This window comes from Marmota marmota, unplaced genomic scaffold (genome assembly GCF_001458135.2).
Source record: "Marmota marmota marmota unplaced genomic scaffold, marMar, whole genome shotgun sequence".
Classification (NCBI taxonomy): domain Eukaryota; kingdom Metazoa; phylum Chordata; class Mammalia; order Rodentia; family Sciuridae; genus Marmota; species Marmota marmota.
In genome coordinates, this window is record NW_025999977.1 from 41341663 (window position 1) to 41361582 (window position 19920).

Sequence of the window (19920 nt, forward strand, 5' to 3'; positions counted from 1 at the left end):
ATATATATATATATATATATATATATATATATTTACATTTATACACATATAGAGAGACACACACACATCAGGGCTGAGGTTGTGGCTCAGTGGTACTGGTACAGCACTTGACTAGCATGTGTGAGGCACTGGGTTCAATTCTCAGCATTAAATATAAATAAATGAATAAAATAAAGGTCCATTGACAACTAAAAAAATACATGAGTGTGTGTGTGTGTGTGTGTGTGTAAATTTAAAAATATATATAGACATCAACCAGGAGTAGTGATGTATGCCTGTAATCCTACCAACTCAGGAGGCTGAGGCAGGAGGATTCTAAGTTCAAGGCCAGCCTCATCAACTTAGCAAGGCCTTAAGCAATTTCATGAGACCCTGTACCAAAATACAAAAGGGCCAGATTTGTGGTTCAGTGGTTGAGTGTCCCTGGGTTCAATCTTTGGTACCAAGTGAATAAAAAAAGCTAGGCACAGTGGTGCATGCCTGTAATCTCAGCAACTCCAGCAGCTGATGCAGGAGGATTACAAGTTCAATGTCAGCCTCAGCAATTTAGCAATATCCTGTCTCAATATAAAAATAATTAATTAATTAATTAATTAATTAAAAAAGACATCCATAATAAGCAGCTTGATAGGAGATAGCTAGTGCACCTCTGTATAATTAAATGAACATACATTCTTTTCTAAAATGAAAGCCAAATACCATACAAACACCTTTCCCTTTGTTTGTAAGCTTTCCCTGGCTTATTCTTTGAACCAGGTTGGTCCAGATGGTTTGATGAAGTTGAATGGCTCAGCCCTTAATAATGAGTTCTTCACTTCAGCAGCCCAAGGCTGGAAGGAAAGACTATCAGAAGGTAAGTGTTCTGCCTCTGGTTGCTCAGAATCTGCACTTGGAACAACAGTGACGGTATATTGGCACTTTTCCGCCTTGTGGGGTATTTAACCATTTTGGAAGATAAAAGACAGGAAGTTTCTAAAAGATAGAATTAGCTATCCTGTATGAAACATATTACTAAATTTTGTATCTGGAGCCTCTATAACCAAGTACACTCCACATAGAGTCCAGCAAGTGTGTTTCTTCAGTGATTTAAAGTCATCTTAGAAACTTAAAAAATGGATTTGCAGGCCCTGTTACTAAAGATTTTGATTCAGTAATTCTACATTAGTGCCTGGGAATTGAAATTCTAAGCTTACTAATAATAAGCAAAGTGTACAATTATTTTATAGTGCTGGGCATCACAGCACCATAAAATAATTAATACTAATTATTAATTATTAATCTAATACTTTTCCTTTCCTAGGATAACTTCTTTGTTATTGGCAGCCCCAATGGAACCAACAGAAAAGGAATCAGAACATTTAAAAATGTATTATTGAGATATATGTACATACTGTAAAATTCACTTATTTGAAGCATACAGTTAAGTGGTGTCAGTACATTTTAATAAATATGGACCATGACTGAGAATTACTGACCGTGGTCACTAGTGCCTTGTGTACCATGCTTCTAATCCTGATTTAACAGATTTATTGAGGGCAAATAATAGAGTATAAAAAAGTTACTGATTGATTGATTTTGCAAGCACTGTGTATAGTATTTGTCAGCATTAGAAATTCTTAACCCTGAATGCTCAAAACACCTCTTAAGTTTTTATAAACATTGATGTCCAGGTACCTCCCTGAGTGATTTTAATTACTCTAGGTTAGTACCCGAGGGTTAGTATGTGGGTTTTTGTTGTTATTGTTGTTTAAGGTTTTCCCATGTGAGGCTAATATTCAACAATAATTAAAACCGCTGGGTATTACATCTGTACTTTGGTATACCTGGAATACAAAATTATACTTGAGAGTTATATTATGCCAAAGAACAGCTTAAAACAAGTGTGAGACCTTTAAAGTAAATACATTTGTAAGGAGAGCATTAGGAATGCTGTTCGCTGCTTAGTTTTTGTCACATCTCAACAGTTAAAATGATTAGGTAATAGATATCTGTTATTGGTCACTGTGATTGTTAGTGTCTCCCCTCCTCCCTACCCCTCTCTTGTGCTCTGGATTGAACTGAGGACCTCATGCATGTCATAGGTTTTATGCTCTCCTACTGAATGATACTCCTACCCCCTCCCATCCTTTTTTAGAAAGAATTTCTTGCTGATTGCTTTTGTCCTTTCTCTTATCTTCAGATTTCCTTTTTCTGAAGAAATTGAAAACATAAGCACTTTAAAACATGTCAATTGCCAATACTTTTTTTAAACAATAAATTAGTTAAGGATAAATAGGTACTATCAACAATGATACCTCAATAGTTATTGGTATTCTTCTTTTTTTTTTTTTTACATCCAAGCAAATGATTGTTTGTTGTCATATGATCATATTTTATGAGTAACCAAAACTTTGAACATTTATGAACAGAGATCAATACTCTTTATCCCTCATTCTATGATACATAGTAGAACCAATACCACAAGTTCTAGAACAGATTCTGTAAGCTAAATTTCTCTTTTTCTGTTTATTTACTCATGACTGTGATGTATGTGGTCCTCTAATACTTTTCCTTTCCTTCTTACTCTCAGGAGATCTTAAACTTCAAATTCTTACATTTCTATCTCTTACTCTCTGATGGTCCTGGGTATTAGAGCATGAAAGGGTACAGCCTCTCTGAGCCATAAGTTTGAAGATGGCCTACCAAACACATTTACTGTTCTCTGCTGATGGAGTGGGAAGGATTGAGGTGGTTGGTAGTATATGCAAATAAAAGGCATATTCAGAATAGCTCAGTTTGGGGCATGTTGAGTATCCTGTTGCTAGGGCATTAGATTGCTGGTTTCTGAAACAATTAGATAACTAACAACTCCATAATAATTTCCTACTTGGAATGATTTCTTAATTGGAATCGAAAATGCCTTTAAGCAAACCATCACTTTTCATTATGTAGTTAGAGGTAAAAGACCTAAGATAAAATTTTCCTTAGAGAAACATATCATTCTTTTTCTGGTAGAAAATAAATTAGAGAGGCTAGGATTGTGGCTTAGCAATAGAGCACTATCCTAGCACTGGTGGGACCCAGGTTCAATCCTCAGCACCACTACAAGTAAAGGCATTATGTTGTGTCCATCTACACATAAGAAATAAAAAAAAATATTTAAAAAAAAAGAAAATAAGAAATTCAAGATTAGAGACTAAAGAAATTTGTATGGAATATGATGAATATGATGTTTCATGTAGGAGGGAGATACTACTGGGGGGAAGTCCAGAGAAAAGGCACTGTCGTCCTCAGCTGTGTATTGAAAACTACATGGAGTTGTATATAAACATGTTTTTATTTCATCTAGTGATATTTAAGTCTACCTTACAGTGAGGTATTTGGGGAAGTTTCTGTTACTTTCACATAATAGTACTCTGATTTCCGTATGAGTTTTTCTTGATTTATAAATAGTCAAAAGTTGCAAAAGGGCATTTTTCTATTCAGTATCTTTTTTTTTTTTTTTTTTTGTTACATTACAGGTGAGTTTACACCTGAGATGCAGGTGAGAATTCGACAAGAGATTGAGAAGGAGAAAAAAGTGGAACCATGGAAGGAACAATTCTTTGAAAGCTACTATGGTCAGAGGTAATAATTAATAAGCCAAATTCTGTAAACCATATGGTAATTCCTGCACATATGTTATATAATGCTTTACCTGAGCAGAAATTTTTCCTTCAAGTTTTATTTCAACAATTCTTTACCAAGAAGCTGTTTTTTGTATTTGTTTTTGTTTTCTCGTACCAGGGATTGAACTCAGCAGTACTTGATCACTGAGCCACATCTCAGCTCTATTTTTGTATTTTATTTAGAGACAGGGTCTCACTGAGTTGCTTAGTGCCTCACCGTTGCTGAGGCTGACTTTGAACTCACGACCCTCCTGTCTCAGCCTCTCGAGCTGCTGTTTTTGTTTTTTAATCATCTTGAATTAGTATCCATTCCTTGGAAAATATGAACATCAATAACCAGTTTCCTATAGGTGGGTTCTTTCTTTGTTTTGATTTTTTTTGTTTGTTTGTTTGTTTTTTGAGGCAGTATCTTGCTAAGTGAACTTAAACTTACAGTCTTTCTGCCTCAGCCTCCTGAGTAGCTGGGATGATAGGCTTGTGTCATCACACCCAGCATACATCCTTATTTTCAAAGACCTGTGGTCAAATAGTTTTTTTCCAATAAAAATCTAAGTGAAATCATTTTTTATTTGTTTTAATTAGTTATACATGACAGCTAAATGAAATCTTGATGAAGATATTTAAATATATAATAATGGAGTGTCTTTGTTTGAAATAGGATTGAACACCCAGGTTGCTATTTGTTTTTGTTTTTGTTTTTGTTTTTTAATCTCTAGGTAGTGTTCATTGATCCCCTTCACAGTTCTTTAGGGTATATTCTTTTTGAGATTAAGTGTCTCAAACTCTCATTTTTTCTGTGTTCTTTGCTTTTTTTTTCCCCCAGATTAAATCAAAGCCTAAATGCATATGATATGCAAACATACCACTCAGAAACACCTAATTCTTTTTTTGTGATGTTGGGGATTGAACCCAGGGCTTTGTGCATGCCTGGCAAACACTCTATACCAACTAAGCCATATCCCCAGCACCCCCCCTACATTATTGATATGAGTTTTGAGCTATGTAAATGATGGTGTATATAGTTGGACCATATTATAGGTAACAGTAATTCTGTTAATATTTATTTGCTTCCTCCTTGTTAGGCATATATAACACATTACAGCAGTTGAATACATTTTCACCTATTACTTTTTGCCAGCTGTTATAGGACAGTTTGGGGGGGGTTATTTGGGATTTGTGTGTGTGTGGTACTGTAGATCAAACCCAGGCCTTAACGATTACTAGGCAAATGTTGTGTCGTGAGCTATATCCCCAGCCCAGTAGGACTGTTTTTGATAAGTGCCTAGTTTGGCCGTTGGCTATACCCTCTCATGTGTTGTACTGACTTGAAGTCACCAGAGAGGATTTCATTGATTTTTGACTGTTATGTAATATTATAAAATATTAAGAAGAATCATTAATGACCCTTAAAGATTAGCTTAGCTTTTTAGCCAGGCCACACTGTGGAACTCCCAGTTACACCATAGAACAATGTAGCAGCACACTCTCAAAATTTTAGAGCTAGACCAAGGAAGATTTGAATAGACTTTTTGAAAATTCAGTTGTAATTCTCAGCTTCTGGAGAATATCAATAACCAGTTTCCTATAGTTTCCTCTGGGTTCCCTTAGATTTCTTGGGCCAGCCTTTCTACAAATACTGCAGAACAAAATTGGTCACAGTCCAAAACAAGTCCCAGGGTCAGGGTTCTTGGCTTTCTTTAAGGTCCTCATAGTTAGTCTGTAATACATATCTCTAGACAGTATGACCCCCCCCATAAGCAGAAGTAATAATAATGATAACCACTAGTATTGAGTTTTAAGTACTTCCAATGAAATAATCATCATAGCAACATTATGAAGTCATTAACCCCAATATACAATTGAAGAAACTGAGGTGCAGAAGGCTAGTCTATTTACTCAATATCACATGGACATCTGGTATTGGAGCCAAGATTTGAACTGGGCACTCTGGCTCAAGAACATTCACTATTATTAATAATAGTGAAGATAAACAAGGCATCATGGTGCACACCTGTAATCCTAGCAGCCCAGTAGGCTGAGGCAGGAGGATCACAAGTTCAAAGCCAACCTTAGTAAAAAGCAAAGTGCTAAGCAGCTCAGTGAAAACCTGTGTCTAGGGCTGGGGATGTGGCTCAAGCGGTAGCGCGCTCGCCTGGCATGCGTGCGGCCCGGGTTCGATCCTCAGCACCACATACAAACAAAGATGTTGTGTCCGCCGAAAAACTAAAAAATAAATATTAAAATTCTCTTTAAAAAATTTAAAAAAAACAAACAACAACAACAAAAAAAAACCTGTGTCTAAATAAAATACAAAATAGGGCTGGGGATGTGGCTCAGTGGTTGAGTGCCCCTGAGTTTAATCCCTGGTACACCCCAAAACAAAAAAAGAATAATGAAGATAATACATGAAAATTAGCTACTATGTGTGAGGGGTTTTTCTAAACATTTGTCCTGTTCCATTTTCTCATAATGCTTCAGTAACATGTGCTATCTCACAATTAAAATATTTTCTTATTTCACCGTTTAGTTCTGGGTTGAGCCTTGAAGATTCAAAGAAATTGACAGCTTCCCCCAGTGATCCCAAAGTAAAGAAAACCACAGCTGAGCAACCAAAATCTATGCTTCCTTCAGAGGCCTCTCCTGTCAAAATACTCCCAGGCATTTCCCAGTCAGAGTGTAAAGAAGAAGCAGTACAAATGCCTTCACCAGTCAAAAAAGAAGAACACGAAAGCCAAGATGAGGCACAGCCAAATGTCAAATTCACAGAGCCCCTTCTTGCCTCAGCTACCAGTGCAAATGAGCTTACTGGCATTTTTCCCATCAAGTGCCCAAAGGATGAGGATCCCTTGGAGCAGAAACCAACTGCCTCTGCTGCACAGGAATCTGAGAAAGAGAATTATCATACCACAGTTTTTAATTATAATAAAAGTGAAAGCCAAGAAGCTGTAGTTACATCCCTAACCAAACCCAAGAGTCCTGGGCTGGAAAAACCAATAATGAAGTCCACAGCAGAAGCAGGACCCCAGGAGACCAGCAGCAAAGAACCTCCCACAACTCTTGTTGATCAGAGCCCAGAAAGCCTAAAGAGAAAATCTTCTCTGACTCAAGAAGAGGTCCCTGGAAGCTGGGAGAAAAGGCCACGTGTCACTGAGAATTGCCAACAGCCATTTCAGGTCTCGCCACAGCCCTTTCTCAATAGAGGAGACAGGGGCCAGGTGCGCAAAGTACCACCTCTCAAGGTAGGAGAACAGAGAGAATTGGAAAGGAGAGATGGCCTAAACAATAGGTTTTTGATATTCTTACTAAATTTCAAGTAATAAATGGTATTTCTTAATGTAGAAACACTTGTAGGATATAAAATTCAGTTTTAAGTATAATATATGATGTAAAATATGTGAAATTTTGACACTGTTATGAAGTCCCACAGCTCTAACTTCTGAGTTAATAATCAATTTTTCAGCACTGCTGACTTGAGAAATTAATAGAAGTCTTCAGTGACCTCTTAAGGATTTCCAGAAAAAATGTGTTTTTTGGAAATTAAAGGCTCTTTTTTTTTTAAACAAGGTGCTCTAGAACATGACTTAGAATTATTTGCTCCTTTAAACTCAGTCATCTATTAGAAGTGTCCACATTTTGTGATGCACTGCAAAATACTGTGTAGGACAGGAGTCCGATTCTTTTTTTTTTTTTTTAATTTATTTTCTTAGTTGTAGGTGGACACAATGTCTTTATGTTACTTATTTATTTTTATATTGTGCTGAGGATCGAACCCAGTGCCTCATACGTGTGAGGCAAGCACTCTGCCACTGAGCCACAATCCCAGCCCCAGATTCTTTTATGATATGAAAATTAGTGATTTCAAATCTGATAGTCATTAGCACAAGCAGCTTTTTAGAAACAAATTTTTTTTCTCTAGAGGTTCTAATTTGTAAATTTTGGGATTAGGACCCAAAGCACAAATAATACCAGCCAGGCATGAGAATGACTCGCAAACGTGCACCTACTCCCTTATGAGTGGGCAGAGTAGAAGGCACCTAGAAGCAAACTTGAATTGCTCAGTCCTAGATGTCCCATGTTTTTATGGGTGCTGTTATGTTTACCTGCTCTAAAAATGTAAGAAAACTAAGCCTTGTTGTGTTTTTTTTCCTACCCTATTTCTTTCAGATCCCAGTCTCCAGAATCTCCCCCATGCCGTTTCCTACATCGCAGGTCTCTCCCAGGGCTCGTTTTCCAATCTCCATCACTAGTCCTAACAGAACAGGAGCCAGAACTCTTGCAGACATCAAAGCAAAAGCCCAGCTGGTCAAAGCACAGAGGGCAGCAGCTGCAGCTGCCGCAGCCGCCGCTGCAGCCACCTCAGTTGGAGGGACCATTCCAGGACCTGGCCCTGGGGGTGGACAAGGTCCAGGAGAGGGTAGTGAAAGAAAAACTGCTAGAGGAGGGAATCCAGGCTCAGATGGAGTCAGTGCAACTGGAAAGGGCCCCACACTGGAACTGGCAGGAACTGGAAGCAGGGGAGGTACGCGAGAGCTTTTACCCTGTGGTCCAGAGACTCAGCCCCAATCTGAGACCAAGACCCCAGGCCAGGCACAGCCTCATAGTGTCTCTGGAGCACAACTACAGCAAACCCCCTCAGTGCCTCCAGCATCTGCCATCAGTGGAGCATGCACGAGTGTCCCATCACCAGCTCACATAGAGAAATTGAACAGTGAAAAACTGAACCCTGCCAGGGCATCAGTCACAGTGGCTTCCCCTAGCCACCCACAAGGGCCTAGTAGTTACAGGCAGGAGAGAGCCTCTTCTTCTCCAGCAGGCTCTGCTCTGATCTCAGGAGCTTTGCCCATTTCTATTGTAGCTGATGGCACAGTTGAATCCAAAGCAGATTCTAATATGAACACACCAAATCCTTCAGTCTCAGCCAAGACAACTGCTAGTGCAGTAGTGGATACATCCCCTACCCCTTTAACATCATTATTGACAACAGCCACTTTAGAAAAGCTTCCTGTACCCCAGGTCAGTGCACCTGTAGCATCTGTTGGGTCAGCTTTGTCCTCGAACATTTTGTCAGCAGCTTCTAGCCTTAAAACCCCAGGAACTTCTGCAAGTGTGAATGGGCCCATTTCAAGACCAAGCTCTAGTATCCCAGCTAATAATCCTTTAGTTACTCAGCTGCTCCAAGGCAAAGATGTTCCCATGGAGCAAATTCTGCCTAAACCTCTCACCAAAGTTGAAATGAAAACTGTACCACTGACAACTAAAGAGGATAAAGGGATAGGAGCACTCACAGGCACCAACATAACAGAAAATAGCACCAGAGAAGAAGTTAATGACAGACAGTCCCATCCAGCTATCCAGCAGCTGGGGAAAACCGTGCAGAGTAAGCAGCTTCCCCAGGTTCCAAGGCCCCTGCAACTCTTTTCAACTAAGGATTTAAGGGACTCTAGCATCGACACACACCAGTACCAAGAAGGACTAAGTAAAACAACTCAAGATCAGATCCTTCAAACTCTTATCCAGAGGGTTCGGAGGCAGAACATTCTCTCATTTGTGCCGCCTTCACAGTTTAACTTCGCTCACTCAGGTTTCCAGTTAGAAGACATCTCCACAAGCCAGAGGTTCATGCTGGGATTTGCTGGCAGAAGGACATCCAAACCTGCAATGGCAGGTCACTACTTACTTAATATTTCCACCTATGGCAGGGGTTCAGAGAGCTTTAGGAGGACCCATTCTATACATCCTGAAGACCGCTTTTGTCTTAGTAGCCCCACTGAAGCCTTGAGAATGGGGTATACAGATTGTAAAAATACAACAGGAGATAGTAGCAGCAGCAAAGAAGATGAAACTGATGAGAGTACTGGCGATGAACAGGAATCTGTCTTGGTAAAGGAGGAGCCCCAGGCTTCCCAGAGTTCTGGCAAGCATGACACAAGTTCAGGACCCCATAGTAGGGAAACCCCATCCAACAATGATTGCTTAGCTAACAAGATTGTGAAGGCTGAGAAACCAGTGAATGAGCAAGCCACTGTAAGCAAGGAGAATTACCTATTTGCTAAAGACCAAACATTTGATGAGAAGACCCTAGCCAGAGATTTTATTCAGGCAGCACAGAAACAAATGGCTCATGCAGTAAGAGGTAAGACAATACGTAGCAGCCCTGAGCTGTTCAATTCTACTGCTCTTTCTCTGCCTGCAAACAGTCCCACTCATCAGCCTTTGCTCCTTTCATCACTGCAAACTCCAAAATTGTATGGAAGCCCCACACAGATAGGGACAAGTTACAGAGGCATGATTAATGTCTCTACCTCATCCGATATGGACCATAACTCTGCTGTACCAGGTAGCCAGGTATCTAGCAATGTAGGTGATGTCATGTCCTTTTCAGTGACGGTCACTACCATCCCTGCTAGCCAAGCTATAAATCCCAGCAGCCATGGCCAGACAATGCCTGTTCCAGCCTTTCCTGAAGAAAATAGCATTGAGGACACGCCTTCAAAATGTTACTGCCGCTTGAAAGCCATGATCATGTGCAAAGGGTGTGGAGCTTTCTGCCATGATGATTGCATCGGCCCCTCTAAACTGTGTGTCTCCTGCCTTGTGGTTCGGTAATGAGACTTAAAGATAATGCACTGTAAAGAAGGGGTAAAGAAAGGGTTAACAAGATGTGTTTTTGCATTATTTGGAATCACAGAAATAAGGTTTCATCTGTCTTCTTAAGAAAAATATTAATCAGGAATACAGAGTACAGGTCATTTACATTCTAGAGGAAGAGCACCTTGTATAGTAAGTCTAAGTCAAGCAAGACTTTTGTGAATTTGTGACAAGTTTGCACTTATAAATCATGTAAATATGTCACATTTGTTTAACATTTTTCCAAGTGTTTAGGTAATAATGTATTACTTTAAATTCAGATTTATGTTCCATTTTATGTGACAGAGAAAAGTTGATTGTCATGCATGGTAAAAGGAAGCTATCTCTCTTTTGACCTTTCCTAAGAATAGGAAATGGAAAGAGTGGTCTAAACCCAATGATCATTCACACTGATGATGTCTTCACATTATGGTTGCAGATTATCTATATAGGTTATTTGGCCTTTGCACAATTTGAATTCAGGATTTATACAGCCCCTATACTTTAGAATGGGACCTTATGAAGTAGAAGTCTTCTTTCCATCACAGGCAGTGTTTCCAACCCTGAAAGCCCTGGCTTGGTTCTTGACTTCTGTGAACCAGTACTGTCATGAAGTAGAGACCTGCTGTTCCCTAATCCCACCCTCCTGGCCTGAGACAGTGATTGTGGTCTGTGAAGGGAGTGCCTCTGTGGGCCCCACTGTATGACTGTAGTCTCTTCATGGCAATCAATCTAGCAGTTCCAGCAATAATACTTTGTCATTCGTGGGAGCCCACAAACCTGTTTGAAATACTAGCGTAAGATGAAAGCAGGCAAGTGTTAGTGATGGGGTGATTTAAACTGTCTTGTTGGACAAGAGAATGAAATTGCAGAAACTGTTAAACTAAACATAAACGAAAATTATTTTCACACTAGAAACAAGGTAGCCTCTCTTCCTCTTCCAGCCCTTAATCTAATGTTATATAGTCAGCTGTTGTCACAGCTAGAAAAGCTCTTCAGTGGCACATTGGCTCCTTCTGTGCAACCTGTTTTACCTCCCAAGCATATAAGGAGGTTGGAGTGATTTTATTAAATCTTAAACACCACATGTGCACACACAATACAAGACATTTTCTTATTTTTGTCCCCTAATTTGGAATTATTGCTATCTGTGCTCTAAGGATGCTTAATATAAAGGGGCTTTGGTGAATGGCTAAGGAATGTCTGGAAAGGAAGAAAAACAGCTCCAAGTTTTGTTTTTTCTTTTCTTTTTGTTGTGGTTTGAATCCTTTTCTAGTGACCGAAAAGTTTTAAGTATGTATAATTTATGTCATGGTTAAAGAACATTAAAAAAAAAAATTTAGTTTACCAGAATTTGGCATGAAATAGGAGATTATCGATTTGTATTATTTGCATATCGATTTCAAGTCTCCTAATTAGAAGTGTGTAAAGTAAAAATATTAGTGCAACCTAGTACAGTTGTATTTGTACTTAATACTCAAGATGTGATACTTACAAAATTCAGAATAATTTAAACCTATTAAATAAGTTACATTCCAGATTAGGAAAAAGGAGGCAATTATCTCTTTTGCCCGTTCTGCTACCTGCTCCTGCCCACTCCATTCCCTGCATCAAAATCTCTTAAAATTAACTTAGGAAGTTATTTTCATTCTTCTTTTCTGGTTCTTTTGTTGAAGCCCAAGACCAATATAGGATTAATATTTGTGTTGCACTTTCAGACAAGACCATTTGATGTCCTTTCATCTCTCCCTTTTCTCCTTTTCTTCTAGCACACACATAACTAAAAGGGTCTAAGGTCTAAAAAGAAAGGGTCTAAGGGATCCAGGGATAAGAAATTCTCGTGTGAAAAACTAGTAGGAAACAGAAACCAGGGTTCTGCTTCCAGACTTTGAAACTTTGATTAATCCTAGTAGATTTAGAAAGACCTGTCGCTGGTTCCAGCCTGTTCACTTCCTCACCTTGTTAGCAGCACTGAGTGCTGGAGTTTTTTCAGAATTGACCTTGCACTAAATATCAGTTACCAGTTTGAATTTATGAAGACGACTTTTCTGCTCTGCTCCTTTCTTGCCAGAAACTTTTTCTTTCATGATACCTTTAATCTAAGAATGGATGGACTATAACCAGGACAGGAAGAAGGCAACAGGGATTTTCAGGTCCATTTAGAGAGGAATTCACATCCTGCTTCTTCCCCTTGACCCAGGCTCCTGGGCAGATAAGTTCTAAGCATTGCTATCCTCCAGATTCTAAATAATAATACCCAGCTAAATGTTTGCATTTAAGAATGCATCAAAAACAAATTGCCAGCAAGATACATTGCCTCAGACTCAACCAGATGAGAGTCAAGATTCTCTTATATTGGTAGTAAATTAAATATGAATCAGTTTATTGTTTCAAACAGTGGTTTCAAGGAGAAAGCCATTTGTTTTATAAGCTGAACAGAAAAAATGCATTACAGTCTGGCCCTTTCAATATTAGAGTTTGGTACTCCAGTACCTTTAAATCAGTGTTTATCTTAGCTTTTGATTGGTTTTACCTTTAGATTATTTCTGAAATGTTTTAATAAGTGCTAAGCTCTTCTTAGGATATCAGGTGGCACAGCTCCCACGACTAGTAAGACAAGCCTGAGCACTTGCCTCCCTTATGCCCTCTAGCCTTTAGGTAGCCTCCACTGCAGGTCATCTCAGTCTGATTTTTAAATGTTCTAAGTTGTCTAGTAGAATGTTCCCTGAATCTTAAGAGATTTTTGATTAATAAAAATTCTTTATCCTACTAAATGGAAAATAAAGCCAAATAACCTGGAGTTGTTTCCCCTGCTTCAGTTTCTTAACCCCTGTGCTCAAGATACTGAAGCTGTCTGTGCTAATCTATGTAACATTTTAATTTAAAGAGTAAGAGCTGGCCAATAATGGGGAATTTTTCTGGGTTAGAGGGAAGCATGCTTACATTAGTTGGGAAGGCACACAGATGTAGGTGGTTCAGAACTTATCTCAGATTTAAATAGCCAAAAGAAGAGCTTGTTGCCTTCCAGGTGAAGGTGCAATGTCATTCATATTAATGACCTGCCAGTCATTAGCCTAATTGTTTATTATTGCCTTCCTTTACGTTAGAGATCCTTAAAGAACCCTTTGATTAAAAGATTTGTTTTAATGGGGTTGGTCATTATACTGCTATTTATTTCTGAAATTCACTGTCAATAAACAGGGGTATTTTTTCTTTGATATCATAGCAAGGAGGGAAAATCTCCCCACTACATTATAACAGTGTGCTAAGTGAAAAACTTGGCCAAGAGTAGTTTTCAGCTCAATTTATAGAATAGTCCAAAGAGACTGAGAAACATGATGCTAGGCAGGGACCTTCCTACATGTTTCAATACCTACATACCTATTGAAAGAAAATAGTAGGTAGTAAGACATTTCCTAAAGTTGAAGCAATAGCTTCATAGAGTCTTGGTTACTTTATTTTTTTTAATGCTTTACATTTGATACAAATATTAAAGATCAATTTTAAAAATAGCTTTCCAGTAATATATTTTAAGTAATATATATTTTAATATCTATGTAAAAAGTGACAGTGGAAGACTGAATTTCTTATATATGGTATGTTTAATGTAGGACCTCACTGTTTAAGGCACAAATTATTTCAAAGGAAGTTACTCCGAAGACACTCAGATTATTTAAAAAAAAAAAAAAAATGCAATAAGGGGAATAGTTTTGGGGTTTATTTTTATTTTAAAAGAAAATTCACTTAACTTTCCACAAGCTATTTTTTCCCCACTGGCTTATAAGGTTTGTACAGACTGGTTTGGTAAATGCTAAACTTTTATGTCTTTTGCCTTTTTAAAGGAATTGTTAACATTGGAATTGAGGGTATGTACAGAGAAGTTGGTGTCAACACCATTTAATAAGTCATATTTTTTCACAAATATAGAAAAATCATTTTACATAAGAATTTTAAGTATTTGCAATAAATATATGTATATAGATTGTATGTATTCGTATATTCTTATTTTTCATTTTATTATTAAGCAAAAGATAATTAAAAGTGAAATTGAAAACCTTGGAGTTTTTGGTGAATCTTGAGGTCTGACATCTATCTGAGAGTGGCATGGGGAGGGGCCCTCAGTTATTGCCTTATAGTATTATGAGAAAAGGTTACCACAGACCTTATGGAAGAGTGTGAAATGAGGTATTTGGTGATAGATTAGGATAGTGCATTTCTTTCAGAACTTACAGAAAAATATTGAATTCTCCTCCCCATCTCCATGTTTTCCTAACAACTTTATGTTACTAGAAAGTGGAAGAAAACAAAGGGCAGTCCATTTTTTAATGTACCTATTGTTTGCTTCTAAAACAAAAACTGGTAAGGAATACAAAGTTTTTCTTTCTTCACAATGATTAATAGTTCACTAGCAGGCAGTCAGTGTCACCATCTTCCAGGCCCTAGGAGTATGTGAAGAAATAATCTCTTGAAGATACAGAAAACTTGTTTCCTGTTTCCCAGTTCTTCTCTGAGAAGTGAGTTTCATAACCAGTGTATCTCATGTCCTGCCTGCTTCACTGATCTGGAGAGTTCAGAGAGCCAGGAGAACCTTGTGAAGAGAGATAGCTATGCTTGCATTAGATTCTGACACTTCTTGAAATGTTGAACTCTCTCCTGTCAGGAATGAAAGGGAGATGACTGAGCCAGATGTCTGGAGAGGTCAAATGTCTGAGTCCCATACCTAGAATGCTGTCCAAGAGGACTCATTTTGTGGTTATGAAATACTTGATTTTTAGATGTGATGGGGAGGGAACAAAATGATACCTAAATAGATGGTCTTTGCAAATATGTAGCCTGTTCTTTTAAATGGGTAATGCATAGATTTATTGATGAACTGAAAGAAAAGTTGGAAAGGTTACATTTTCAAGAATGTGTCTTGATGACCCATGAAACCATTTATTATGATTCACTAGTTCATTCTCCCTAAAATTGCCCAGCTCTGATTTTGTTTTCACTGGGGGAAAATTTTTTTTCTTTGTAACAGTAAAGATACATAGCAATACTTAAATAGACAATGTTATTTTTCAAAAACTGAAATTTCAAATATCTGGATTACCCAAAGACATTGGAGATAGTTCAGCCATCCAGCTGAAAATGTACTGTTTCGAAAGGAAATATTTCATAAGTCTCAGGGAACATCAGCATCCTCCATAATTCCATATATAATAGGAATGAAGGAGAAATATTTAAATGTGTGTAAACTAGCCCATAATGACCATTTTTCAAAGATTGACTCTCCATTTCTAATATATATTTATCATTATTTAAACAGGTTACCTACCTCATGGGAAATAAAGTTTATATTCAGGGAACCTAAAGGTATAGTTGGTCTGCAGTTCAGAGAGAAAGAGCAATTACCAGAACACAAGACAGCTTCAGCTACCCTTTATTTACTTCAGAGTCTTAGAAGCCTGTGTTCATTTTATGCACTGCTTGACATCTGCTGTTTCTGAGAAGTCGTTTCATGGCATGTTTCTCACTTTTTGTGTGCAAATCATGTTACTAACTCAAGTATTTGTTGGATTAGGTACTAAAGTGCTGATTATATAAGGTAAGCAATATTAGGTAAATTGAAAAAAAATATTTTCCTAAAGTAGTAACTATATAGCATGTTCAGGACTCAAGGAATAGTCAGTGCTACATGCTTCCAAGACATGTTAAAAGAGCATGAATGAGTTATAAAATAGAAGCATTTGAGGCACTAAGTGAAACACAAAGAAAAAAAAAGGTATTGTCACTAGTAAAACCAGGCAGCATGGAAGTCAGGAGCCAGGTTAAAATTTTACTTTTGAGGTTGGGGTTGTGTCTTGGTGGTAGAGCACTTGCCTAGCACATGTGAGGCGCTGGGTTCAATCCTCAGCACCACATAAAAATAAAGGTATTTTGTCCATCTACAACTTAAAAATTAAAAAAAAAAAAGTTTACCTTTTTTGAGAACTGTTATTGGAATATATAAGAAATCTATTAAATCTATATTGGAGAGAGGCAGGCCAAATGTAATGCTTTAAGATAACCCCAGGCAAGTACTAAGTTCAGTTAACCCTTTCAAGATAACAGCTAGGCAAGTAACACAGTTTCAAATCCAAAAGAAACTCAAGGAAATTTTTTATTAAAAATGTGATTTTCACCTTACAGTTGAGAAGGAACTGAATCCCTTCATTTTGAATTTACATTCCTGTTTTCTCCAAGAATGGAAAAAATACATTAATATTATTGGTTTTCTATCTTAATACTATAGAATTGACCTTTTTTTTTCTTTCAAGTCACAGAACTTGAATTAAAAAGGGCTTTAGCATGACCCTATACCTTTTAATTTTAGTATAAAATTAAAATCCTAATTCTTATTCTAGAAAGTTTGAGGTAGAAAAGGTTTCAAAGGATAAATAATTATATTTTTTCAGTGCTTACACTTGAATTTTACTTACCACTTGTCTTTAACACAGATTATTGGATTTGCAACTCAACTTCTGTATGCCAAATTATCTATTTATGTTCCAGTTAAAAGAGTTGTTAGGTGTATTCCACTGTATCACATAGTCTCAATTCTGCCCAAGAACTAGGAGGATGGATATAATCTATGTTCCTAATACTTGGTAACTTTCAACGGAAGATTGGATTTTTTTCATAGAGACCATATGGACTAAGGAATAAATACTCCATACTTCTATGTAGATTTCAGCCTTAACCTACAAAGGGGAATCCCTACACAGTTCTTCCTAAGGAAGGACAGGAAACCTGATCTACTATAGAGATGGGCTGTGCCTAGATAGTGGGTTTTCCTAACAGTAACTTCAAACCCCCCCTCCTAACTCCATTCAAACCCAAAAAGCCAAAGGGAAAACATCCTGATTTTCATCTTAACTGGAAAACGTAAATGATACTTTGCAGGGGGAGATAAACCAAATGTGATTTTAAGTGGATTTAACTGAACTTAAAGCAGCTTAATTTTTTAAAAAGATTTTGAGTTCACTTAACATGATTTTCAGTTGCCATGAATATAACACAGAATTTGGCTTGAGACATTTATGGACCAAGGAGTGGTTTTCTGTTGGCCTGTGTTAATTTGAATTTGGGGTTGTGTATCTACCTATATCTGCTAAGTGAAATGGAACTTGGCTTCATAAGCACTCTTATTAGACCCAGGTGACTCAGTGCTTCGTTTTATTAAGTTTAGTCAGGGATCTTCATTTTGAATATTTTAAATTCAAATATCCTAATAAGAAAATAATGAATTAAGTCATACCAGAATATCTAAAAGTATTTTAGAACTTATTTTACACAGCCTATGTCCTTCCAGTGGAGCATATGGTATATAAAACTTCATGTGTGTTGGGTTAATTCTTTAAAAAAGCAGATTAAGTCAGCAATGTTAGGTTTTCAGGCAATAGCAGTTTGGAGACTTCAGTAGTGCCCAGCTGAATCTACGTATCAAGTTTTCAAACAATCTTGATTCTTCCCGAGTCTCATATTTGCTACCCCTTTGTTAGATGAGGAGATGGGTTCTAGACTGGGAAGGATATAATTTATTCTCTGATAATAAAGTACTGATTAAAGAGCAAATATGTTCTTTGAGAATTCACAAAATCTCTAGAACCCATGGAAGATCTGGAGTACATGACAAATGAAACTAGAAATTAAGAACTTTTCTCGTAGCCATAAGTGCTTTGACCTATTTTTTCAAAACTCAGTTCAGTAAGTCACTGCATCACACCTTTCACCAGCAGCAAGAGAAATCAGAATGGGAAAAAAAGACCTTATGTTGGTCTTGTTCACTTTTAAATTTTTGTGCACATAGGCCTTAGCACTTTGACAGATAAAACTCTTGCCTTTTAGCTCCTCACTATTGACTTTATTCTCACTTGTTGACTGTTCCTTTTATTGGTCATATAGAAACTACCTTCTTCAGAGTTGAATGTATAACAATGTTTCTGCACATGGACAACCTGTATTTTATTTTAATGACTCATGTTGAATAAAGGCATACAGTTTTACTCTACGGACTGTGCCTTTTCTTTTCTAAAGGAAACAGACACGCAGCAGGTGCCTTACCTGCCTGTGGCCCCTTCCCCTGTCCCTGATGGCACAACTGTCCATGGGCCATTGCTAATGTTGGGAACTACAAAGTACTGATCTCTTCATTAAATATTGAAAGAGAGGTTCAAGAAATCAATTTGACTAAGTGTATATCTTAAAAAATAGAAGGGAAACCTGATACTAAAAGCTACAATAATCAAAACAGTTGTTACTACCATAAAGACTGATCAATGGAAAAGAATAGCTCAGAAATAAACCACCACATGTTTGGCTAAATTATTTTCAAATGAGTGCCAAGTCATCAGTGGGGAAAGGACAGTCTTCAACAAGTGGTATTAAGAAAAATGATGTTCATATGCAAAAGAATAGAGTTGGATTCCTAACACCATATACAAAAATTTAAAAGGACAAAAATTGTAGAACTCAGGAAAACAGGAAGAGCTTTTATAACTGAATTTGAATATGATAAGATCATGAGCAACAAAAAATATATACATACACACATAAACGTGTGTGTGTGTGTGTGTGTGTGTGTGTGTATATATATATATATATATATATATTTAAAAACAGTGAAAAGGCAACCTGCAGAATGGGAGAAAATATGTACAAATCATCTGGCAAATTCTAAATTTATAAAGAACAAGAGAAATAGCAAAGGACTTGATCATTTTTCCAGATGGCAAAACCAAAAAGTGTTAGCAAGGATGACCAGCAATTCCATCTCTGAGTATATACTCAAGAATTGAAAGCAAGGTCTCAAAACAGATACTGGTAATATTAATAGTGGTTCCTTTAGGAACCAACCCAAATGTTCATTGACAAATGAATGGGTGAAACAATATGTGTGTACAACAGGATAATAGCCTTAGAAAAGAAGGAAAACTGGGCTGGGATTGTGGCTCAGTGGTAGAGCACTTGCCTCGCACACGTGAGGCACTGGGTTTGAACATTAGCACCACATAAAAGTAAAGATGTTGTGTTCATCACTAAAAATTAATTTTAAAAAAGGAAGTTCTGACAAACTACATGGATCAACCTTGAAGGCACTGGATCGAGTGAGATAAGCCAAACAAATGGATAAATATTTTATAATTTTTTTGTTGGGGGGGGCACAGTTTGCTAGGATTGAACCCAGGGGCACTTTACCACTGAGCTACAACCCCAGCCCTTTTTTCTATTTTAAAACAGGGCTTAGGGCCTTGTTAGGTCATTGAGGCTGGCCTCAAACTTGTACTCCTTCTTCAGCCTCTTGAGTCACTGAGATTATGAGTATGTGCCACTGTGCCCAGCGATATTTTATAATTCTTATAAAGAAGTGCCTAGAGTTGTCAATTTCATAGAAACAAAATAATGATAGGGGCTGGAAGAGGGAAGAGAATGGGGAATTATTTGTAATGGGCAGAGTTTGTATTAGGGAAAATGAACTTACGGAGATGAACAGTAGTTGAGGGTTGAACAGAGCGGATAGACTTAATGCTACAGGTGTATGCACTTAAAATGAAACCCAGACACAGTGGTGCACACCTGTAATCCCAGTGTCTTGGGAGGCTGAGGCAGGAGGATTGCAAGT

The 19920-nt window shown here is 37.5% G+C and overlaps 1 protein-coding gene across 9 annotated transcripts in view; it reads left to right on the forward strand.

Annotated features, from left to right (window-relative positions):
• Asxl2 (ASXL transcriptional regulator 2) overlaps positions 1 to 18309 on the forward strand; it is a 135457-nt gene extending 117148 nt beyond the window's left edge. For all 9 annotated transcript variants that reach the window (XM_048804696.1, XM_048804694.1, XM_048804693.1 and 6 more), the window contains 4 exons: positions 757 to 853; positions 3501 to 3606; positions 6175 to 6886; positions 7812 to 18309. In XM_048804696.1, coding sequence (XP_048660653.1) covers positions 757 to 853; positions 3501 to 3606; positions 6175 to 6886; positions 7812 to 10253 — 3357 coding nt within the window. In that variant the 3' untranslated portion in view covers positions 10254 to 18309. The remainder of the gene's footprint in view (positions 1 to 756; positions 854 to 3500; positions 3607 to 6174; positions 6887 to 7811) is intronic.
• The last annotated feature ends 1611 nt before the right edge of the window (positions 18310 to 19920 follow it).